At 39.3% G+C, this 25,845-nt stretch overlaps 1 protein-coding gene and 1 pseudogene across 1 annotated transcript in view; one reads left to right on the top strand and one right to left on the bottom strand.

Annotated features, from left to right (window-relative positions):
- Window positions 1-25,845, bottom strand: part of LRRC1 (leucine rich repeat containing 1) — a 140,455-nt gene that overhangs the window by 44,247 nt on the left and 70,363 nt on the right. Inside the window, exons 3-4 of the mRNA XM_036024245.1 lie at window positions 11,894-11,972; window positions 8,694-8,783 (exon numbers count right to left, since the gene is read on the bottom strand). Coding sequence (XP_035880138.1) covers window positions 8,694-8,783; window positions 11,894-11,972 — 169 coding nt within the window. The remainder of the gene's footprint in view (window positions 1-8,693; window positions 8,784-11,893; window positions 11,973-25,845) is intronic.
- On the top strand, window positions 19,165-21,519 carry LOC118500219 (annotated as a pseudogene).

Raw genomic sequence — 25,845 nt, 5'->3', positions numbered from 1 at the left:
AAACTTCTCAAAGTAAAAATTTCCTTCCTGACTTTAAGTGAAATCTTCCAAGTTTTTTTAGTGATAGTGCAATAAAAAGTCATTGGTCACTAGGTACTGTTACCAAGGGCATATCTGAAAAATCCATTGTATTCAGTTTTCCTAGAGCCTATCAAGACTCGGAAGTTGATTCTCCAAGACCCTACTGAATGCTTCCATCCTCCTCAACTGCTGCCCTTCCATGCTAACTGGCATCTTCAGTGAGACATGTCTGTCGGGAAGAAGTCTAACCATTGTTAATGTAACAAGAAACGTTTGCATCACATTAATGTAAACTGGCAGCTAAGGAGAGTGAGATGAAATGCACATGTGTGAACAACGATGACTTCATTGTACTAGTCAGTGGGGGTAGTAGATGCCATTGAGTGAGCATGTGTACTGTGTGGCTGTCACATTCAAAATGACTGAGCAAGTAGAGTGATGAATCTGCATCAAATTTTGTGTTAAGCTTGAACATTACTCTGTAGAAACTATTTGATAATTTAGAGGGCCACAGCTGTGGGCTGCTGGTAATTGGCAGCTTCATCAAAATAACATGCCTGCTTATACACTGCATCTCATGCAGAGATTTTTGGCAAAACATTGATTCACCCAAGTGACTCAGCCCCCCTACAGCCCAGATTTGGTACCCCGTGACTTCTAACTTTTCCCAAAAGTAAAATCACCTTTGAATGGAAAGAGATTTCAGGCAGACCATCAATGAGATTCAGGAAAATAGAGTGGGGCAGCTGATGTGCCTGGGAGAACTGTGAGGTCCCAAGGTGCCTACTTTGAAGGGGGCTGAGGCATCATCTTCCCATGTACAATGTTTCTTGTATCTTCTTCAATAAATGTCTCTATTTTACATAGTATGTGGCTGGATACTTTCTGGACAGACCATATCTATCTCCCAAATTTTTCTAAAAGAGAGTTTTAAAAGTTTTTAAAGAATACGAATATGTAAATCGTTTCATGAAATAGAAAATTAGGGACATGTGAGGGAGGAAGAAACTAATGTACGCACTGTGAGACAATATGAAGCAAAGAAAATGCAGTTTCTTCAAGGAAAAAATGAACTTTAAATTCAAGCTCTACCACCCACCAGGAACACAGACCTGGACAGATTCCTTATCCTCCTTTCACAAACAAAGGTAATAAAGCTTAGGGCGGTTAATGCTAACCTTATGAGTACAGGTGTTGTAACGGGACTACATGAACCTAAGAGAGCACCCCCACCCCACTGTAAATGCCAGGAACATCTCTCTCCCCAATTCCTTACTTCCCTTCACCACACAGAATTAAAATAGCTGCTCTCACTGATCAGTGAAGTTAGCTTTGAGCTTTCTGCAACATAAGCAGAAAAGTGTGATAAATGTTCAGAACTGTTATTAAAAGGAAGAAGCTCACCAGTTCTTCTAGTGAGCTATTTTTTCCCTAAAGATACACACTTTTAAAATCTCTTCCTAACCACGCCTCATGTTAGGGGAAATTAACCAGTATTAACAGACAGTAATTATTCTTCATTAGAAGGTTTTAGAGCAAACAAAAGCAGTTTTATTTCACGGTTGTTTGTTTATGTGAACTTTTTACACAAATTGAGTGTACAGCACTGACACAGAAAAGTGACTATGCAGGAACAGGCTAACGTGGTCCTAGTAAAGAGCTTCTAGAATTTGACTGGATTACTTATGATGGCAGGTTAGAAGACAGCAGGGTGTAGGAGGTAACACGGTGTGCTTTGTCATATGTATTTGCTCAGTATGTCAGAGTAACACCAGGTTCAGTACAAACACAAAGACAGTTTAACAACTGAGACCCCCCCAGTTTCAGGGTACAAGGTGATCCAGGTGCAGACACTAATTATACATATGCACAAGCACTGAGCAACGAGACTGTTGTACAAAGGACTAAGGTGCTTATTATGTGGGAAGTAAAGGGTATACAGTCAGGGAACCTGTGAATTTGTAATCTGTTTCACCTCTTCCAAACACTGGAGAAGGACTGACAAAAGAGGTAGACTTTTTAATCATTAAGTGAGAAAAATATCTGTCAGTTTGGAAAGAGAAGGCAAGTAAAAAGTTTTAAAATTCACTTTCATGAAAGGATCTGAAGCTTTCTGCTGGGTTTGAGCAGAGCTCAGCGGGATCCACATCGCAGTAAAAACCCCATAATGCATCTGCTACAATAAACAAGTATTAGGTTGGCCAAGAAGTCTGTTATGTTTTTTCCACAGAATGAAAGACACATTTTTCATTTCCATCAAAAACTTTTATTGATTTGGATAGTCTGAGTTTGTCGGCTATTTCCTATCTCCCCCCGCTATTGGCTTCTAGTGGGCCCTACAGCTAAGAATTATTTAGGCAAAATGCCAGTAGTACCAAGAAGCTTTGCAAACCACTTTTGACAGGTTCAATCAGTCACACCTCCTCCTCCATACCCTACACAAATCTTTTTCTGCATTTCAGTTGAATTTTTACCTTTCTTGAAATAATAAAGCATAATATACTGAAAATGTTGCATATTTTCTCCCATATTCAATATTAAAAGGGCTGCACAAAAATTCACCAATTTTGATAAGTATTTTTTAATGCACACTATTATGACAGCTGTCACAACACAATCTAACAAAATTGTTTCAAATGAAGTTAAAGGCAACTAAGCACTACTACAGCCATCATACAGAAAAAAAAAAGTAACAGACTTTTTGGGTTACCCAGTACTATTAAGTGTCTGAAACAGCAGTCTCAAAACTTAACTTGAAAAATATTTGCAACAGACTTATTTTAAGCAAGTATTATATGCAACACCAAAGCAAAAGAAAATGTTAAGCTAATAATAGAGCTCTGCTGATGCAAACAGGATTCAGCAGGGACCACCTACCATAGCACTAGTTCTCACTCCCTACAATGCCCTGGAGGGACTTCAATGGAATCCCTGGGGCCCAACAAGGCAGAGCTTGAGAACCACTGGCTGGGAGCTTAACTGTCTCCCAAACATTCTATTCTAGAATAGTGGTCCCTATGCATTTAAGAGAATACCTATAAAATCCTTTTATTTATTTTAAAAATAGCCCTGACTGGTGTGGCTCAGGTGGTTGGGCGTCATCCTGTAAACCAACAAGTTGCTGGTTCAATTCTCAGTCAGGGCATATGCCTAGGTTGCAGGTTTGATCCCCGGGTCAGGGCATGCACAAGGGCAACCAAATGATCAACTGATGTTTCTCTCTCACATTGATGTTTCTCTCCCTCTCTTCCCCTCTCTTCAAAAATAAATAAATAAATAGAATCTTCAAAATAATTTTAAAATCCACTGAAGGTGAGTTAAGTTTCTCACTCAATGTTAAACATCACCTTTAGTTTGAAGGACTGAGTAAGGTATTAAGGTGCCACCACACAAAAAAAGGGTAAGTGAATTCGGGATACTTTTATCTTAGTAAAAGAAAAATGTGAGACTTTGCATGAGGTAGCCAGTATACCTCTGTCTGGTTCGAAAGATGTTCATGACCAATCCTCATGTCATTACAAAGTATTACAGAGATTCTACTATTTGAAAGATCTGCTTTATCAAAGTAACCACACTAATGCTTACCTGTCATATAGCCATGTGATAAAGGATGTGAACACAATGCTGTGCAGTGGAATGAAAGAAAGCAGAGCAATCAGCATGATGCCTGGTTTCTTCCCATATACTAACTGATGCTGTGCATGCCCGAGTTTTCACAGCAGTGCTCTCAAGAGAGCAACAAGTATGGCTGTTGTGCACTAATGCGTCCAGGGAAGCTGCAGAAGCTGATCAGAGCCCCACAGAGAAGTTTACATTTGAGAGAGACGGCACACTCAAGGTCTGTCTGACACCACGGGAAGTAACCAGCTCAGGTAGTTCAGGTTCACGTTAGATAAGCACTACATTTCTTTCGAGGACATCCTATCTTTACACGCTGGGTTTTCAGCAACTGCTGAGATAAAAGGCAGTTACCAGGGGAAAAATCAATGCAGAACAGGAAATGAGTTGTAGTTTGAGACACTAAGCAGTGTCCAACAGTACCGACATCCCATAGTAAACAACTGGGGATACGTAAGAATGAAATAAGAACATTCTTTCAATTTGGGTGTATTACTTTTTCCAACAGCCACTAGGCTGTTACGACAAAAATACTTACCAAGTTGTTTGGATCTAACTACTTAATAAATGGAACTACTAGGTATTGCTAGGGGCAGTAAGAAAAAGTTACTGAGCCCCAAAGGGCCCTGGGAACCAACTGTTCTACAGTAATGTCAGGTAAAGTAGTAGGAAAACATGGGACTGGAACCAGGAGAGCTGTACTCCAGGTCCAACTCTGCCATCAAACACTCTTCAGATTAAATAATTGTGGGCAAATCAAACACAAGATGGGACATATGCTTCCAGGTGCCACAGCTTCCAGGTGCTGCAAGTCTGTCCTACATAAAGGTGTGCCTCTCTTCTTCAGGTTGTACTCCTGCCCATCCTGAGGGTGCCCAAGTCCCTCAGAAATCCATACTTTCCTGGTTAATACCATGTACTCTGCTAGGTGGCAAAAAGAGAAACAGGTCCTGGTTTCACTGATGCTTAAAAGAACTACAATGAGGTGGCTGACTCACTTGACCAAATAAGCAGTGTTAATTTATGCAAAAATCTCCACTTCAGAATACAAAAAGATAAAAAGTATCAATCACTTAAGTGGTCATTTCTTGTCTTTCTCTTTTTTAATATGTATATTTATTTTTTAAAAGATTTTATTTATTTTTAGAGAGGAGAAGGGAGGGAGAAAAACATCAATGTGTGGTTGACTCTTGTGCACCCCCTACTGGGGACCTGGCCCACAACCCAGGCATGTGCCCTGACTGGGAATCGAACCAGCAACCCTTTGGTTCACCAGCCAGCACTCAATCCACTGAGCCACACCACTTAGGGGGCCTTCTTCTTTCTTTCTAATTGAATGTATTGGAGTGACACTGGTCCACAAAATCTTAGAAGTTTCAAGTGTACAACTCAATGAAACAGAAATCTGCATACTACAACATTTGCCCATGGCCCCAAGCAAAGTCCCTTTCTGTCCCCATTTCTTACCCACCTTTGCCCACCTCCACCCACCCACTCCCTCCTTTCCCTCTGGCCATCACCACATTGTTGTCAGTGTCTAGGTTTTATGTACGTTTGCTCCCTTCATCTTCTTTCATTTAGCCCCTCAACTATCTTTTTTAATTTTTTGGAATATCAAATACTGGTGCCTTGTTCACAAAACCACACTATCTGTAAGATGTTGTTTGGTTTGGTTAATAATAGCTCTAAGAAACCATTTGGGAATCCTTTGAGAAACTGAAAAATCTTTGCCACGAGCAAAGTTAAGTTCCAAATAATGATAGGCTTAAGTGCAGCATACTTGAGATTTTTCTCAACAATTCACCATTTCAACATTCAAGTATCTTTTCAACATAATCTAGGAAACCAGAGGTGCCCAATCTTCTCCAAAAAAGAGACTGTTCTTTCATTGTTTCTTTTCTAAAAATCGTATTTTATTGATTATGCTATTACAGTTGTCCCATTTCCCCCCAACCCTGCACACCCCCCTCCCACCCACACAAACAGGCTATTAACTTTAACATGATAAATCTTAAATCCAACAGGTAGAAATCATAAAGTATTTTGCTATGGCAACAAAAATTATTAAAAACCAGGAACAGAAAACTCTTTCCCATTTAATTTCACAAATTACCCTAATAAAAATCAGTTCATTCAATTGTATCTGACCTTCCCTTGCCATCCATATTCTTTTTTTTTTAAATCCTCACCTGAGTACGTTTATTGATTTTAGAGTGAGGAAGGTGGGGAGTGATAGGGAGATAAAACATCAATATGAGAGAGAAACATCAGTTGGTTCCCACACACACCCCAGCCAGGGGCCAAACTCACAACCTAGGTATGTGCCTTGACTAGGAATCAAACCCACAACCTTTTGGTGTGTGGGACAACACTCCAACCAACTTAGCCACCCAGCCAGGGCCGCCCCATATTCTTATTTCCTGGGTGACTGTTTTACCACATGGTCCAGGTTCAAAACGGAATTTTATTTTGGAAACAATTGGTATACAAAAGGATGTAACAAGCAAGTTGATTAAGTCTCAAATCAAAATAAAAGAAACAAAAACCCACTACCCTTATTACCTGCAGAAAATACAGATATATGAGAAATCCTGGACACTGGATTATCATAGGCACAGGTATCATCAGAAAAGATGAGGTTAAAATTGGATAAAATATTATAATTTATTTTAAAATGATTATTAAATATTTTCAACTGAAATAATGCAGTGGGGAATGAAAGGGGTACCCTGGTTTAATAAGAAAATATTTTCTCTCAAAACATTAAACCTGCTACAAAAGACATGAATCAGGAAAGAAGGGGAGTGATAGGCCAAGAAAGAATGGGAGGAAAGGTACAAAGGAATTATATGCCAGAGACCCTGAGGAGCAGAACAAGGGCAGCGTCAGTCTGGGTATTTAAATGACTAATACAGGGTGGGTCAACAGTAGATTTACAGTTGTGAGTACATGAAACAACAGTTTATTCTTGTATTATTGTTATTTATTAATTATTGTATTATTTTCCATACAAATAGCTGTAAATCTACCTTTGCCCCATTCTGTATGAAGAAGGACCCCCCAAAAAACAGAATTTATTTATAAAAAATGGTAAGTTTATTCTTACATGTTTTAACTTCAGGCACCTTCAAAGTACTCTCCATTTGATACATCTATGAAGATATTTTTTTCCACTGCTCAAAAACGCTTTTGAACTCATCAATTTTGATGCCTTTTTTAAATTTAAATCATTTTGTTGTTCAGTTACAGTTGTCTGTATTTTCTCCCTACCCCTCCGCTTCACCCCCCTCCAAACCCACCTCCCTCCCTAGCTTCCACCCTCCCCCATGTGTCCATGTGTCCTTTACAGTAGTTCCTGAAAACTCTTCTCCCCTCTGTCCCCTCCCCCCTGGCTATTGTTAGATTGTTCTTATTCTCAATGACTCTGGTTACATTTTGTTTGCTTTTTTCTTTTGTTGACTATGTTCCAGTTAAAGGTGAAATAATATGGTATTTGTCCCTCAACACCTGGTTTGTTTCACTTAGCATAATGTTCTCCAATGACTTTTAGTGCTTCTGCCATTTTGGTTTCACCTCTTTCATATCAGCAAAATATCTCCTTTTGAGGACTTTTTCATCCAGGTAAACACAAAAAAAGTCGCTTGGGGCAAGATCAAGATTGGGTGAATAGGTAGGATGGGGCAGGTACACTAGTAAATCACCCATCATGAAATGGGCAAACACATTGAAAGTCTTCAAAAACAAAAATATTCACTGAAGCCACACGCAGCCTCTCACAACAATGCCAGCTGGTGCACTGATACAGACAGGTTCCTAGAACACTCACCTAGCAGTGGGAGCCTGTACTACAAGGGGCATGCCCTCCAGAAGATTATTATAGTTTTTGGGGGGTCCTGCTCATATATTAGAAACATATGAAACCTGACACAGGAAAAATAAACTGTAAGTGCATAACATCCACAATAAAACACTGCTGTTTCCACTGCAGCTGACACCATAAGCTGAGGAGTACATGGGGCTTATCTCATTCCTCTCTTGAGAGCTAAAGAGCACAATTGGCTGCTGAATGAGCATGCTGGCTGAAACATGGCTACTGGGCATCTTCTGTCTACACAGAAGAGAAAGGAGGGGGCAAAGTTGACTGTTCAGAGCTCCTGTACACCTCTAAAAAAAGAAACTTTGTAGGACAGACATCTGTCAGATACACTGTAGTCCCCAAAACCCAAGCTTCTGTTTTGTCTTAGAATTCATGCAGGGCAGGTGAACACAGAGGAAAGCCTTTACAACACTAGGGAACACGGGGCCACCTGGTCAGGTGGGCCACCAGAGCTTTCACTTTAAGTGCTTAAGCATGAGCCGCCAGCCAGATTTAACCCACAGTATGTCCCAGAGGAATGGAAAAGATCTGCTAAGATAATTCAATTAATTCATCTCTGGAAACACAGAATACAACATTTATTCAGCAGCACATATATTTTCCTCAAAGGAGTTTATTTGTTGCCATGGCTGTGTCCTCTCCAACCTCTAAGCCAGCACTGTGGAAACATGCCTGCCACATTCCACCCCTCTCCCAATTCCACGCCTGCTCTGCAAACACACCATTCTCACTCCCTAAGCTCAGGTCGACAGCACACAAACACAGCAGACACAGCTGTGGTTTAGGGGCACATCCCCTAAGTTTTCAGTGGAGATTCACTGGCTCCCTTCTCTAACATGGCTTAAAATTACCCAGAGTGGTAGTTTCTAACAGTATTTTCCTCACCACCTACATAACACATGGTACTTTGCTTAAATACTTTGGAATCTACCAGTATGAAGAGAACTTCCAAACAAATTATGGTTTTCACTAGTAACAAGTAGCAGCATCCTTTTTAACCATTAAAATTTAGGGGCAATTGGTTGTAAAAACACAGGAGGCTGGCTATGATCTTTTTTAAGGGTGATAGTGAAGACTGAGTAAATGGCTTTCTGAGTACAAAAATAAGAATTTAAAAGGGAAGGAGACTGTAATGGATGACCTGGGCACCCTTTTTTCCTGATACACCCAAACTTACTTGCCAATATTTTCAGGTAGGGATTGCAGTGAGATGTCATTTACAGAAAGACATGTCAAGTTCTGTAGTTCAGGAAAGCTTTCTGGTAATCTAAAACAAACAAAAGCTGTTGTTAATTGAAAAATAAAATATATATACAGTGCATACTAAACATAATTATAATGATTTCATCTATTGCTAATTGGATAACCTCCTAAAAATTGCATTACACATAGCACGTCTGCCTTGTCTTCTGTATGTGAGACACGTATCAGGAAAAAACACCACAAGTACAGGGGCATGACAAATACTTGTTGACGGGCGATCCAGAAACAATTACCGAGGAAGAACATGCAACCTTTAAGAATAAAGGGGGGGATGTGTGACTAATGAGTGCTCTATGAAAGAAAATGATAATCACTGCAGCTGAACGTGAAGACTTTACTGATCAGCAGCAAATGAAGAGAGATTTTAGCCCACACAATCATAATGAAACACACGGCAGCGGCTCAGTATGTTTTCCACAAAGTTTATAATATCCAAGCAAAGCTATGAATCACTCAGAAATGATCAGCCGATGGCCAAATGCTACTTTCTTGTTTTCTTTTAATTTGACTTAAGGTGTCATTCACTTGAGATAATTATATGTTTCACCACGTTCTACACAAAAGAATTTTTTCACACTTCCCTGAAACTCGACTGAGTAGCAAGGTTTCAAAATAAATTATTCAAAACCTTACAAAGAAAGTTTACTTTAAATACTTCTATGGTTACCAGAATTTAGGAAGGGAAAAAAACCTAACTGAAGGCAAAAAGATCTCACTGTATCTAAAATGCTGAAGGTCCTCATACATAAATGTAATGTAGACAACGGAACGCATCACTTATAGTGGGGGTTGGGAGACGGAGGACTTCTTGCTCCAGTGATGGTATCTGAATTAGAATCTTCCATTTTTCTCCCTCCTTCCACCTTACTTTTTGAAAAAATAAAAACTACTGTTCCACATTTAATATAGATTAATTCCAAACTTCAAAACCAACCCCAAGCCCTGCAAGATGAAAGTTTTAACTGAATTTTCATAATCATTGAACTACAGTCTTAGTAACGGCTTTTACAAAGCTGAATCCTCTTCCATAGTATAATAGCGGTAAAATTTTTTATTTAAAAATGTTTTTATTTCAGTTAAAATGGTACAACTTATCTTTTTTGCCTGAGTTTTTACCAGAAACTATATATCATTTTACAATTTTAAAAATAACTAAAATGACCCTAAACATAAGAAAATATATTTTTAAATGGATGATTTGCTTTTTACTGGCTGTGAACATTAGGAGCCAAACTAGTATAATGCATTGAGAAAGCAGGCTTAAGTTTAGGAGAAAGGAATTCTGGTCTGAGATGTCACTCGGAGGATACATGATCTCAAAAGGTCATTTAAATTATTTGAGCCTCAGCTTCTTCAGCCATAAGATATGTAGACAAGCTAAGTAATTTTTAAAATCCTTTTAACTCACAAATATTGTCTTAATTCTTAAAGCAGCACACCTGCCAAATCCTGCCAAACATGAGGCCAGGGTAAAACCCAGTAAATCCTCATACAATGTGGGTGTATTCTGCAGGAGACAGTTTTAAGGTAATGGTAAAGTCTTATGTCAGCACATGTTAGAAAATGACAGCTAAAGATGTAGAAAAGGGGATTAAGCAATGTAATGGTTAAAAAAACTCAAGGGCAGCATAATGACTATTTCCCAGTTGCCTGACGCTACTGATTGCCTTAAGGACAAATAGTTGAGTTCAACAAACATTTACTGAATGCTTACTCCATTCCAGAAATTATAGTAGGGCTGGAGATATACCAACAAATAATAGATGACTACAAGTTAGCTTTCTCAGTCTCATCCAGGAGTCTTGGTCAAAGAAAGTAAGTAAACGTAAATTTTAAGTATATGAAATAAGTATGCACAGAAGACTATGGAAGACCAGAGGAGGAGGGGACCATAGATTAATCAAGACATATGATGCCTGAGCTATACCTTAGAGAGGGTAAAGGGTTGGCATCATCAAAGAGAGAGAAGCGTGAAATGAATGAATAACCTATGAGCACTTTGCTACAGCAGAGCGTGATGTCTACCACAGGCAACTGAGGGCAATGAAGGGGGACAGACAGACAAGGACAGAGAGGGGATGGGGGAGATGGAACAGCACATCAAGGAGCTCAGACTTGATGTCACAGGAGCAGAAGCCACTGCAGTGTTTGAAGAACAGGAAAAAGTGCATGGAAGATGATTAAGAAAGAGGACAAGACTTCAGGATAGTGATGAGTTAGAAAGCTATTAGGTTAGAGCTTAGTAGATGATTATTTTTCATAAAAATAAATGCTATTAGTAACTTAATCACTGGATTCAAAAAGGGAAAGCCAAAAATATTTTTAAAAACATTATTTACTTTTTAAAAATAAGCAGAAATGGAAAAAAAAACCAAAATTAAACAGGACAGTCTCCAACACTCCATACACTAAAAAGTCCCAAACAATTTTGAAATGGGTGAGACAAATCCCAAATTTTAATTGCATCTTAAAATATTGATATTCCTATATCCTTTTAAAAAAAGAGGAGAAGAGAGAAGGGAAGGGGAAGGGTAGGGCAAAGGTAGACTCAGTAGTAAGAGAGTGACAGGAGGCTTTATTTGGAGAAATAAACCGAAAGAAACCCTCACAGCTATTCCTAAAGTATGAAAATAATGGTGTCAGTAGAGTTGTTTTCTTTTTTTTTATGAGTTAGAGGAAAGATGAGATACTAAATATGCTTCATTCCTGGAGTGGAAAAAATATCTCTAACAGGACTTCTCCTTGGATACCTATGGAGTAAGTTTTACAGGAGTTTAGAACTCAGTCTCATCCCCCAGACAAAAGGGATCAAAAGAGGATTGATAAACTACTCCAATTCTTCATATTGCTTCAGAAATGCACTCCCTACTTCTGTTTTGCACACTCCAGTGGGAATGTGCAATCCTCCACAACTTTTCAATGTTCCATCAATAGCACAATGTGCCTTTCACTGTAGAGTGCTATTTATAAATAAATGTCTGTTAAGGTCAACCATCCTTAAAGACAGTAATCCATCTAGGCACCTCTATGACGGATAACCTGGTTGTGTTTTTCGCTTGGCTCTCAAAAAGGCACCCTTAGTATAACAGACAGAAAAGCAAACAGAAAGTTTACCTAGTCAGTGGGTTTCCGCTGAAGTCAGCTATCTGTAGTGCTTTACAGAATGAGATGCTTTCTGGAATTTCAGGAATATCTGTAGGAGTTAAACAGAAAAAAAAAGCCACCATTTACCACCATTGTTAACAGTTTTCATCATCCTCAACATGGACCATATTCATAAGAGAATATCTGAAAATTATGACCTTTATTCAAATGTGACATTTCTACAACTGCTTTTCGACATTTTATATTTGCTTTCCTACTAGAAGACAATGTGCTTCGTAATAGAACTGCATTAAACGGAAGAGTAAAAACACCACCAAACACCAAGTCCCATCACCCTTATCAAGTATCACTGATGGTATTCTAATTCCCATAAGCTTTTTTTCCCTTTTCATATGACTGTATCAGCATAAAGGATTCTAAAGTAGGCATTTTTAAAATTAATAGACTTTCTTCTGGTTTTAAACATAATTTGGAAAATGAAGAAAAGTCCAAAGAAGAAAATAAAACCACCACATCCCCATCACCCAGAGATATTTTAATCTGATGCATTGCTGCAGTTGTCATTCAAACACACACATACACATAGTATGTGTGTATAAATAAGTTATATTTCAAAATACTGTTTGTACTTATTTGTTATTTTCACTTTACATTATTCTACAAACTGTTTCCCTGTCATTATTTTTCCAAATGGTCTGTCATTCTTAACAACAGAAGAACCCACTGCATATAATTTCATACTTCATTTAAGTATTGGACATGTATGTTGTTTCCAAGTTCCTGATATTATAATTGCATTATGTCCATTTCTGATTATTTCTTTAGGCTAAGCTCCCAGAAGTGCAATTACTGTGTCAAAGGCATTAACATCTCTACAGGACTTGATAAATATTGTTAAATTGTGGGGGGGGGGGGAGGGGCAAGTTGAATATATTTATAATTCTATCAGGTTGTACAAAGTACCCAATTCAACATCTCTCCCCCTCCTCTCTTTCTCTTACATTTTAAAAACTGCCAACATTATCGGTAAAACAGTCTGGAAACATTTTATTTTGTTTTATATCCCTTTTATAACTAATGAGGTTGAGTTTTTTTCCCCATGTTTAGTAGTAACTAAATATGGGTTGATTTTGAAATGACCAAAATTATTCATTTTAATTCCACTTTCTCTTGGTACAAAACCTAAGGTTATAGCTTTTAGGGCTTTAAAAGGTTAGTTCATAGCATCTAATTTCAAGAATACATTTATTTTGGACACATTAAGAAGGGCGAAAATAGAAAATGTTCTCCTAGTCTCATGCTGTTTCTTCCACCAGTTTGACAAATGCAAGCTAAGCCAAAACATACGTAAAATTTCTAAATTGGGGGTGGCAGGGAGAAGGGAGAAATAAAAGGGAAAAATGGAAACCCTGGTCCAAAACCCACAAATTAATCAGAAGCTACATAAAAGCTTTTAGTTCAAATTTAAAGCCTAAAATGCTTAAATGTGCAGCAGCGTTCTCTTCACACTACTCTCTGCCTCGCGTGGTCATATAAGGCAGTGAAGAACAAACACCATGACCCTAGTTTCCGAAGTATGACAGGAAAAGCTCCATAGCTTATCCACAGTTGAGTCCGGAATAGAGTTTTAAGACAAACATTTGTGGGTCCTGAGGTACATATACAATGGTAGATCCCTTTACACACATTTCCTTATTTTATCTCAACATAAATTATTTTAATTTATAAATAATTGTACAAAATGGACACTGAGGCTCAGAAAGATGAAGTGACTTGCCCTTCACTACAGGCCTATTTCACTGAGTGCGGGCCTTCCCACACTGAGGTCATAACCCTGTCATGCTGAAGAATGAACGAACATACATGAACCCCTTACAGGGTGGGCACTGCTATCTATCCAGGCAAGTGAGGCAATGACACACCATGGCTTGCCTTGATCTGAACCATAGGGTGCTGGCTGCCCTGTGCACTCCATGACAGTCCCTCTTCCACCACTACTTCAGGCCCTTAAGAGCAGTCTTTTGTTGAGACTGAGAAAAGAGGAGTAAGTGCTATACCAGTCACCTCGCAAGTGCCAGGAAAGAAGAGCAAGCCAGACATTAAAATACAAAGTTTACAGCAGCTTTCTGCTCTAGCCAAGAAAAAGGTCAAGGAAAGAAAGAAAGAAGACAGGTACATCAGTCAGGCAGAATTTAGTATTTCTCAGAGCGTGAGAAACATTACTGAAACTTGGGAGCAAGGCCCTATCAAGGGGACACAGAAATGCTGGCTGTAAGAAACTGGGCAGGGCTAGTCTGGCATTTGGGGATCTGAGAATAACAAAAGCAACTATCAGAGACCACTCAGTCCAGACAGAACTGACCAAGAGGTTTGGTTTGACAAGAAAGAAAGGCATTCCCTCCTTAGGCTAATCTGTTTACATACATAGAAAAATTAGCAGATCAGTGAACAGAAGATAGGTCTCCTGAACAGACCATTTCTTTCCACCATATGCATGTTCCTAACTTGACCCCTCCAAAAATGCATTTGCCTGTGAAAAATAAGAGGTTTAGACAAGAAAGGTAATAGTGTGGTTTAAAGAGTCCTGGATTACTGGTTTGCTTTAGGCTACTAAAGATATCAGCATAGACAACTAATGAAGGGGAAAGGCTATTCATCCTTAAACACACAGCTAAAATGTCACATACTCAAGGATTCCTTCATGGGAGCCCAAGATTAAGTTGGATCCCCTGCTCTCAACTTCCTTAAACTTCACCTTTATGACAGCTATTTCAGTTTTAATTAAATAACTGGTGATGGTCAATCTCCCTTACTGAACTCGAAGCTCATTGAGAAGAAAGACTATGTTGTTTCTGGGGCTACTTCCCCAAAGCTGACATGGTATTAAGTATAAGCAATCCATAGGGAATGAATGAATGAATGAATGAATGAGAGAGAAACTAACATTTCTAAGCCTCTGCAAAGACAATCCCTCATAAAATATCCTTACAGGATAGATATTATATCCTTAGAGGGTAGGTATTTTACCAGTAAGAAAACTGCTTAGTCTAAGATCTCTTACAAGAGAAAGTATAAAGCTTATACATTACTGCCAGCTGAAATCCCTTTTAACTGATTTCCAAATGTTTTGCTCAGGACAAATTGAAAATTAAGACTAAATATATGAAAGAATATACATATATCTATATTTATATATACGTATATATGTTTTATATGTACAATTTACATGTTTTATATATGTATCACTTTCTCAATGAAGCCTAAGCTGACCACCTATCTCATTTTAAAAAATTATAATTGGAATCCTACCTTCTGCAGCCTCCTACCCGATTTCCAAACCCTTTTCATAGTCTCTATTTTTCCCAGCCATCTTTTTGTTTCCACTTACTATTACCAACCTAGTTCAGGCCTCATACACCAGGATGACTACAGTGTCCTCTTAAATGGTCTCTTCCTGTATCTGATCTGACCTCCACCAAATCCAAACAGCCATAAGATCAATCACTTTTCTATTAGGTTTGAGATCTTGGGCAAATGACTTAACTTATTTATGCCTTAATTTCCTTACCTGGCAAATGGATCATTGATAGGCATTTTTATGTAATTCCAGCATATCATATCTTAAGTGCTTCAAAAGTTCAGAGAAGGGAATAAATTAGCCAAAGGGCAGGTATGCTTTGAACCAAATAAGAGGAAGCAGAGGAGTATAGGCATGAATACCACATTGGATACAAAGTGAGGAGAAGGTTTGCTTGAACTTCAGGATATAAATATAGGAGTATATGGAGAGAAGGCCCAAAACAAAGCCAATTACCAAAAGCCAGACTGAGTTGTTTACAATTAATTTGCTACACAACAGACTAGACCAGGCAGCTTTGACTCTAGAAAAGTTACAGGAAAGAAGTGAACCAGGACAGGGTTGCTGTCAGCTCACTGAAAAGTCAGAGAAATGAAGGCCTTGGAGGCAGGTTCAGGGGGTTAGCCTGGGATCAGATGCCACTGCCCACTGCTCCCCTGGCTGCAAGTCGAGTGGGGTCCCTCAGAGTTCAGGAGATGCACAGTTGTGAGGGAAGAAAAGGGAGGAGGGAAAGACTCACACATGCTCCCAGGAGGGAGAGTGCACACTGGGACCTTTGGTTTTGTGGGTTTTTTTGTTGTTGTTTTTTAAAGGCTTTAAAAGGCTGGGAGTTTAGGCGGGTCTTACAGGAGTTATCTCAATAGAATATTCATCAGTTTTCCAAGTGTCTCCTTTCAGAGTCCTGGTCTCCACTGACTGGTCAGTGCCAAGGCAGGAGATCATTAGTCACTGCAGCTGGTCCTGGTGTCACCTGCCTGGTTTTGCTGCTTTTCTGGGCCTGGAACCAAAATACAGCTGAGGTCTAGTCTCTCTAGAGAGGAAAGGGAAAGGGGTCTAAACCACATGGCCAGCAAGATGTAGGGGGAGGAAAGGCCACCCTGGGGGTTAGGACCAACACCACTTTTACCCACTGCTAGGCCCCTGGGGCTTTCCACCCTGGTGACTTTCTGTACCCAGTTGTAAACTGCCTGGCCAGCTTGTTCAGCTCTGTCTCAGTTTCCCCATTCCACTTGCCAAGGAATGTTGCTAGCTTCTTACCCTCCTGCCTCAAAGCTTCTACAGAAGGTAAAACAAACAATCATATTTTTCATTAATTCAAAATGGCTTTGTCTCATGTATGTACAAGAATAAAAGCATGAAATTTTATATTTATAAAATATCTGAAAATGACTGTAAAATTAAGTAATGTTTTCCCTATAACTTTCCTAAGATAGCCTTTCACTCAGATCCACTCTAAGCTATCATTATTTTTTAATCAAAATTGCTTTAAATGAGTGAGATGTAGTTATTTTAAAAATATAGTATACTTTTAAAATACTAAATATAGTATAGTATATATTAAAATATTGTATATTTTTAAATGCTAAAATATAGTATAGCATATATTAAAAATAAAAGTACCAGATCTGTAGTTTACCAATACGACCATTACTACAGCTGGCATACAGGAAAACAGATAATCAGCCCTACACTCTATCAGTTCAAAAATCTTTTTCAACACCACCAGAGAGACAACAATACTGACTCCATTAGCCCAAGAATATTGCTTTTACCACAGATACTATAACTGAAAAACAATTTAAAAAACCATTCTCTGCCCTGACTGGCATAGCTCAGTGGATTGAGAGCAGGCTGCAAACCAAAGGGTCACCAGTCAGGGCACATCCCTGGGTTGCAGGCCAGGTCCCCCATACGAGGTGTGGGAGAGACAACCACATATTGATACTTCTCTCCCTCTCTTTCTCCTCCTCTTCCCCTCTCTTTGAAAATGAATAAATAAAATCTTTAAAAAAAAAAGAAGAAGAAGAACATTCTCTGCCCTCTCCAGCATTCATATTCTTTTCTCGGCACCCACTTTAACGTATCAAGCTGAAATTCCACCTTCACCTACGGTACCCTCATACAAGTAACATAGGCTTACACTAGATTCTTTTTTAAGGGATCAGAGCTCTCTTCCTCAAGATGAACCATGCCTTTTCCTGAAAAGCTACTGCCATTTAAAGGCCCCTCTTGTGACAGTGATAAAGGCAGATGGGAACAAGTGACCTCTCGGGTTCTTCCAAGTACCTGTGAGTGCAGGGACTTCCAGGGCACTTTGGTTCAGGTGTACACACAGACAGCCTGTTTTGTTTATGACCATGACTCCGTGAGCAGTGCAATGTCCTTTCTGAATAAATTAATTACTCTCTGGCATTTATTCTTGTTCTATAAAATAGCATCTCTTCTCCTGGGTTCCAGACCTAGCTGATGTCAATAAGTTATAATACCAGATTCTCGTCACTGAGAATACCATGAAATGCTAAGAAAACAAGTCTTACATTTTTTTAATTTTTCAATTATAGTTTACATTCAACATTATTCTGTATTAGTTTCAAGTGTACAGTATAGTAGTTAGACAATCATATACCAGGAAAACCACTTTGTAAAGTATATTATTGTCTAAATCTTAGATCTTTTGTGGCTATTCTTTACCATTATCTAGCTCCTTTTGACACCATTGGAAATAGAAAGTTAAAGGAAACTAGAAATGCTTAAAGAGAACAAATCATCACCTGCACCTATTAATTTGTCTTTTTATAAAGCTGCAAAGAATAACATTTGAAACTTCAGGACATATAATATGGACAGTTTAGCATGTTGAAATTTTATTATTAAAAACAAAGTAAGAGCAATCATCTATACTTATTGCAGCAGCACTACTAACCCCACGGCAAAGTGACTGTGTTAGCATAATTAGTACAAGGTGCTAACAAGGTCAGAGTCCTGGATGCACTCCAAACACACACCAGTTTCTTTCTCTTGGTTCCAACCTCACTGTACTCAGGGGAGCCTTTGCCTAAAGACTTGTGCTGGAAAAACAGCCAACAGCTGCTCCTTACTGAATATGTACTGAGTCTCAAGCACAATTCTAAGCACAAATTAACTTATTTAAATCTTCCCAACTCTAAGAAAGTTACCATTATCATTTTCATTTTCTGAATGAGGAACTGAGGTCCCAAATGGTAAAAGCCTAGCTCAGTTTACACAGTCACTGAGTAGGAAAGCCAGAATCTGAACCTAGGCCTTCTCACCCAGAGCCTGCACTCTTCGCCATAAAGTTATGTTGTCTCTATAAAAAATGAGTGAGGTCAAAGAAACCACAAAACTCAACCCAAGTAGCCTCCTGCTACAAGCCACTGACATGTGCCACTTGTGAAAGCCAAGGATAATGCTGTTTCTGAGCCTTCGGAAGCTCAGTAGAAGTGAGACAAGGGGGAAATATTCCATTTCATCTGACCTCTTACAACAGATTTAATCTTCTCCTTTACAAAGTCTAATTAAGCAAAGCCAAACTAATAATTCTTTTCAAGATAACACAGTAAGAACATAAGCACCTCTATGTTCATTGCAGCATTATTTACAATCGCCAAAATATGCAAGCAGCCCAAGTGTCCATGAGTAGGTGAGTGGATAAAACAATTATGGGGCATTTACACAATGGAATACCACTTGGCCGTAAAAAAAGAAAATTTTACCCTTTGCAACAGCATGGATGGACCTGGAAAACATTATGCTAAGTGAAATAAGCCAGTCAGAGAAAGACAAATACCATATGATTTTACTCATATGTGGAATCTAATGAACAAACTGAACTGACACACAAAATAGAGACAAACTCAGAGAGCAGGGTAACAGCTATAGGGGAGGGAGAGAAGGATGAAAGGATCGAGTAAAAAGGGAAAGGACTCATGGATATGGACAACAGAGTGGTGACTGCAGGGGACTGTAGGGAGAGGGGTGTGAGGGAGATAAATGGTAATGGAAAAAATACAATAAAAAAGATAACACAATACACCTTATAAATATCAAAGTAACAGAAGAAACTCTAAAATGTTATTCTGTGGTATGACTAATCTTTATCAACTTTTGATTATGACTTACTATTGAAATTAGATATCTTATATAAGTATATAATATTAAAATGTGCATAATTATTTCTTGCTTAATACAGGTCCTACAAGAGAGTAGAAGGAATTTAATCAGCACAACCAACAAAAAGGTAATATGGTGTCCTAAAGATTCAATGTATTCCCTGAATCCCCACAAATAGATTAGGCCTTCCATATGCCCAATACTTCTTTGAAGCACTTTGCTCTAAAGTATATAATTTACTCAGTGCCTTGCTTCCTCACTAGATGTAAATTCTCCACTACCTCAGGGATCAGATCTATATTGTAACCCAAAGTCTCCCCAGCATTTAGCAGAGTGCAGGCCCTTAGCAGAAGTTCAGTAATACTTCCACACCACTCTGGCCTGGAATGAGAAAACAAATTCCAGAGCCAGCATCCTCACCTAACTTTGGTAAACTTCAACTGCTCTGAGCCTCCATTTCCACATAAAAGGGGTATTTGGGTTCTCTGCCTCATCCACTAACTGCGGCTACTGACAGGTAGAACAAAACAATGTACATGGTAACCTGGTAAAGTACACAAATGGAACAAACTAAAAAGGAGAAGAAGGCAAAATTCCCCAACTGGTACAGATTGGTTTTGCTGAGTGTGGGTCACTTTTTATATAAACATGAGGAGTTTGGGGCATATGTTTCCCTGCCCTCATCTCGTCTACAGCATATACTCAGACCAGAGGGAGAAAATGTCATCAAGGACTCTGTCGATGGCTTTTCAGCCGGAAGCACCATCTTCTAGTAATTCACCAACATGACTGACACAAAGGGAAAGAGGAGAGGCTCCTGCCATATGTTCTCTAGCCTTTTAGAAAACATGGAGTTGTCCTTTTGGCCGTACACTTGAGAATCTACAAGAAAAGTGATATTGTAGACAACAAGGGAATGGGCACAGTTCCAAAAAGAAAGGCTCACAAATGTTACCTTTGCAAAAGTGGAAGAGTCTACAATGTCACCCAGCAGTGGGCATGGGTGTAAACAAGTTAAGGGTAAGATTCTTACCAAGAGAACTGATGTACATTTTGAGCATCTTAAACACTCTAAGAGCCAAGATATCTTCCTGAAAGTGTGAAGAAAAATGATCAGAAAAAGAAGGAAGCCAAAGAGAAAGGTATGTGGGTTCAGCTGAAGCGTCAGCCTGCTCCATTCAGAGCAACACATGGTGTGAAACCAACAGAAAGGAGCCTGAACTGCTGGAACCCATTCCCTATGGCATGGCAAGTGTGGAAAAAAGACTTCTGTACTGATAAATATGTTTCTCTTAATTGGGTAGAGTTGGGGTGTCCCTTTCCTCAAAAAAAAAAATTAAAGGAAAAACAAAGAAACAGCTCTGTCAATGAACTGGGTCTTTAAATAAGTCTCTTGTTACTAGTACCCAGTCTTAGACAAAGAAATGTGTAATTGCGTGAACAGTTAAGAATTTGAGAAGAGTACCTCAATACCACATCACTGATGTTAAACCAAATTAAAGGCAAACAAAATACAATATAGCTTAAACAAACACAAAAAAGAGAAAAAACACCCCATGAACTGCCCTGCAAAGAGATCCAAGGGCAGAGGTGACTAACAGGAAGAAACCCAGCAATTCACAAGTGTGCACGTGGATATCAGTGTGCTTAAACTCTGCACTGGCATTCAAAAAGTCACTGCAAGACTTGTTCGAGTAGAACAATTTCCCAATTAGAGTTTCATTACATTTGTATTTCTGGTCCGTAAAGAGAAAATGTTTAAGACGTAACCTACAAGTAAGCCCATTGGGTTTCTCTTCTCATGGAAACGATCAACATTTATATTAAGAACGCTCTTCTATATTTAACAAGGTGAAAATGCTGTGGATGACCCAAGAGCAAAATACAAAGTTATAAAGAACTTGATCTTCTCCTAATACTGTTCCCTCGTATTAGAGGGGCATTAACTTAGTGCATGAATATTCTTGCCCACTGAATTCTTCAAATGTTACAGCAACTCCTGGTAAAAAAAAAAAAATGTGCACCGCGCCTCACCCTGCCCAGTGCTGAGGTGACACTTATGTTCCAGCTGGCCACCACGGTACCAAGAGTGCAAATACGTGTGCATGCTGTGTACACACACACCCCTTTCAATTACATAAGCACTCTATACTTTTTGGCACAATACTTCTACTTTAGAGGGAGACTGAAATTGCTACCTGACTGACTGTTGCTCCCTCTGAGAAGCCTCTTTTGAAATTAGTCACCTGAGAGCTACTCTCACTTACCTTAGACACAGGGGAAAGCCTTGGGCACTGAGAGGATAGCATGGGACAGACTCAAGATCAGGAAAAGGGACAGGAATGGCTCTGAGAAGAGGAACAACTCCTCTCCAAGCCCTGCTATACCACTCAACTATGTGGCTCCAAGTAAGAACTGGCATTTTGAGGGCCTGTCATGTACCAGGTGTTGTGACTGGCATTTTGCACACATCATCACTAATCCTTAACACAGATACTGAGATAGACAGTGGTAATCACACTAATAAATGCAGAATCAGGCTCAGAAACATAAACTAAATTCTCCAACGGTCACTCTGCTGACATGCGGAGGAGCAAAGCTTTGAAATTCCAGTCTATCTGCCTCACAGCCGAGGGAGACTGTGAAGTAACTGTTGAGGATCTGGATAGGCAGATTCAGTCAGCTCCAGATATGCTAGATAAGAAATGCCAGAGGAAATGCACATGGAGACAGAGGACATAGAAACACAAGCATGAGGTTATGAGAGGCCATGTGGAGGAGCAGTCTGAGGGGAGAGGAGGCAAGGCGATCTCCTGGTACGGGGACAGAGGCACCCAACATGCAAAGGGAAAAAGAACTGAGGGAGCAGAGACAAGATGACAAGGAAACAAAGTCATCAAGAGGGATACTCATGTGTCACTTCCAACCAACAGGGGAGGATAATGTGGACATCACTATTAGGAATCTGCTGTCACCTTCAAGAGGACACAGAGTGGTACAAGGGGAAGACAAATCACAAAGGCTGAGAAGCTGGTGGGTAAAGGGAAGGGAGTACAGAACGGTAGCTGCAAAAGTCTAGTCTGAGACATTGTATTCATGGCTGGCAAGACAAGGAAAATGGAAAGATGGTGATACAGTTTTCTGATCATGAAGCCCAATTTAATTATTTAAAAGAACTGTTGTCTAATCAGAGAGTATATCCTCACTGGGTGGTTGAAATCTCTTTGTCTTTTATTATAAAAGTGACAATGATAGTCTTTCTTAGCAAAATAGTTAGCAATCCTGTGACACAATCCCATTTTTAAAAAATTATACTGCTCCATTAAATCTAAAAGCCTGGCAACCTAGGGTAGAGTTTGTCTAGCAATTAGAGGGAGAGAAAAGTGGTTTCTAGCTTGAGGAAAATAAGGTCATTGTGTTTGGGTTTGATTTGTTTGGAATACCTGCAGAGTGAGCAGAGAGGTAGTTAGAAGTAGGATAGAAGAAAGTTGTGGAAGTTCTTTCTCATTCCTCCTCAGAAAGCAACAAGAAAGGCAGCGCACACATGAGAGGAGGCCTAAAGAGTGAAGGCTTCAGAACCCTGGCTACATGGAAGGGACAGAGAGGAGGCTGGCTGCAGCAGGCTGCAGACTGAGTAAGAAGGCCCATAACTTGAGAGCAGGCTCATGGGATGATGAGTTCCACCAATTCACAGAGAGGCAAATGGCAAAATCCCACGGTTTTAAGAAGGAAAGGAGTTGCTACAATATGAAACATTCCCAGCCAAAAAGAAAAAAAAGAAAGAACACTGCATCTTTTAGGCAATGCTGCAGGGAGGTTGGGAGGGTCACATTGGCATGAAATGCAGGATCCCATTATGTATAAAAGCCATGAACAGAGACCTGGCCAAAGACAGAACTCAGCCACTACAAGAAATAAACAACTAGCAATGAACAGAACAAGCATACAAAAAGAGATGCTGACAGCCTGTAGTAAAACACTGAATGTTGAGACTTTGGGCATACTCTGTGCATCATATTGCTTCATTTAGAATTATTTACTACTAGGGTAAAACAAGGTCCTTGTGTGCCAAATGGGCTGACTGATTAAGACAGTCTGAATGCTATGCTGCTGTTTGCCTGACTCAATCCTGCTTAAAAATATCTGGGATTGTCAAACAAGACTAAATATGAATGCATGATCCAAGTCTGCATTTGCTGCCACAGCTGTTCCTCTGGGTGTGCAGAAGGGAAAAATAGCTAAATGGAGATTTTTTCAAAGGCATCATCCCATTTATCATATTATTCTAACCACCACATACTCCCCCACAAGGCAGCCAGCCTTGCAGACAAAGGCACAGCTCCTGCCCAAGCAGCCTTTCCAGTGTCTGTTAAGGGAAGATGGGCACAGGCACAATGCAAAATGGAAGACGGGACAGAGGGACCCTTTGTCGAAGTTTTACTTTACAGTCTTGGCACATGTGCTAGCAAAAATCTTTCCTAGTTCAGAAGGTTTTCACCTAATCCAGCCACAATTACCAAAATAGCCTTTACGCCTCAGCTTTTCCTCCCCAACAGAGTTCGCTAAATATACACAAACATGTCTTGGGGTACAAGATCCTGATTCCAAAACACAATTAACCAAAAAAATGAAAAAAAAATTACAGAACATTGAATGTTAGGTTTCATATCAGATAATATGAAGGAGGGGGAAAAAACCCGTGAACAGTCTGGCACCCTTTTCTGCAAACTTAATATATCTGATTCTCAATAATGTCTACCTGAAACTCAAGATAACCGTGACTAAATACCAAAAACTAAAAAGCAGTATTTGTATTCATCAGCTAGTTCATTCACTCAAAATTACAGCTCATTTTAATTATTCCCATATAATATGGGCAAAATTACAACTACTGGTTTATGTTTCAAAATCCTCTTGAAAAATGAAGTCTTCCAATGGATGAATGCTTGATCCCAAAATTAAGTCTTCAACTCTCCCCCAAGTCTCCTCCACCTCCCACGGAGCACAAGAATCCTTCCCTTCTCAGAACTGCAAATTAGCTATGTGGTCAGGCCCGCTCCTTTGCATGAAGTCTATGGGCCTGATTCCATGTTGTCTTGTGTTACCTTTTTAAGTATATCTTATCTTTCCAAACAGAATCTGTAATTCTTGTCAGCTGGGATAAACATCCTACTAAACTTGGGTGTTCGCCTCACATTCCCACACCATGCACAGTGTTTGTCGACTAAGACTCAACCACAAGATAGAATGAGTCATTCAGATTCCTAAAAACACTGTCTGGGCAAAGCACAGAATAGATGAGAGGGTGCAGAGTCAGAAGAGAACAATATAGTTCTCCAGAGGTACAGGGAGAAGCCATCTGGCCCAGATAAACTAGACAGAACACTGATTCTCAACAGTTCTCACCAGGTTTTTCCAAAGCACATCCATTCTAAACCAGATCTAGTAAAACCACTGAATATCCCAGAGGCTGGGGATTCCCAAATTTCAGAGTACAGAGGAATCACCTAGGGCATTTACCTGATGAAAGAGCTGGCCCCACTCTTAGCAACTGATTCACCAGATCTAGTGTCCAGAGAAGGAATCTGCATTTCAACCCAGCAATCTTAGGAGAAAGGGTCTTAAGACCGCCTCTGAGAAACAGTGAGGCATTTAACTTAATTGGTTCTCAGTCAGACCTGACAGCATATCCGAATCATCTGGGTCCATCATCGCCTGAGATTTCCAATAAGGCAGCTAGGGGTGGGATTTGGACAGTATTTTTTTTCTCTCTAACTACCTCAGGTGAATCTGATGTGCTGCCAGGTTAAGAACCATTGTTAATGAGGCTCCAATCATTTTAATGTATCTGACTCCCACCCACATTTTACCTCCATAATATATGTCTGCTCTTAGACTGAAGCAAAGCCAACGCTTAAAGGCTGCCTGTGCCAAAGGCTTTGTTACACTGCCTCAAAAAGAGGTAACAAGGGAAAGCTACTTTGTTGTTTCCAAAATGATGAAAGGAGTGGGGAAAAGGGTGGAAAAAGATGGAAACAGTAGGGGAACTTAACTGCCTCCTTCCCATTTTTAAATAAAATCAGTATTTTAAGAAATCACTCTACCTATAACACAGTACAGTTTTTCAAAAGTAACCCTTAGGAAGAAAGAAGTTACATTAGGAAACAAAATGCAAAGGTACCATATTATATCATGTATAATGTGTGCCTTTTTGCCTGAATTTTTGAGGGAAAAATTAAGTATGTGCATTGTACATGGGTAGTACTAATTCTGTATCTATATATATAACTTTTTTAATTCTTTTATTTATGCTTATGTGTTAAAAGTGTAACTCTAGAAAGCAACAATGATATCCGTATGCAAAATAATACCCTGGAATACAATAATTGGTTTTGTTGAACATTTAAAATTGATTTAAAAATTAAAATGAAAGGTTTTTTTCTCTGAGTTTGGGGCAAAACATGGGTGTACA

This window comes from Phyllostomus discolor, chromosome 4 (genome assembly GCF_004126475.2).
Source record: "Phyllostomus discolor isolate MPI-MPIP mPhyDis1 chromosome 4, mPhyDis1.pri.v3, whole genome shotgun sequence".
Taxonomy (NCBI): domain Eukaryota; kingdom Metazoa; phylum Chordata; class Mammalia; order Chiroptera; family Phyllostomidae; genus Phyllostomus; species Phyllostomus discolor.
This window is presented reverse-complemented; position numbering and strand designations above follow the sequence as displayed.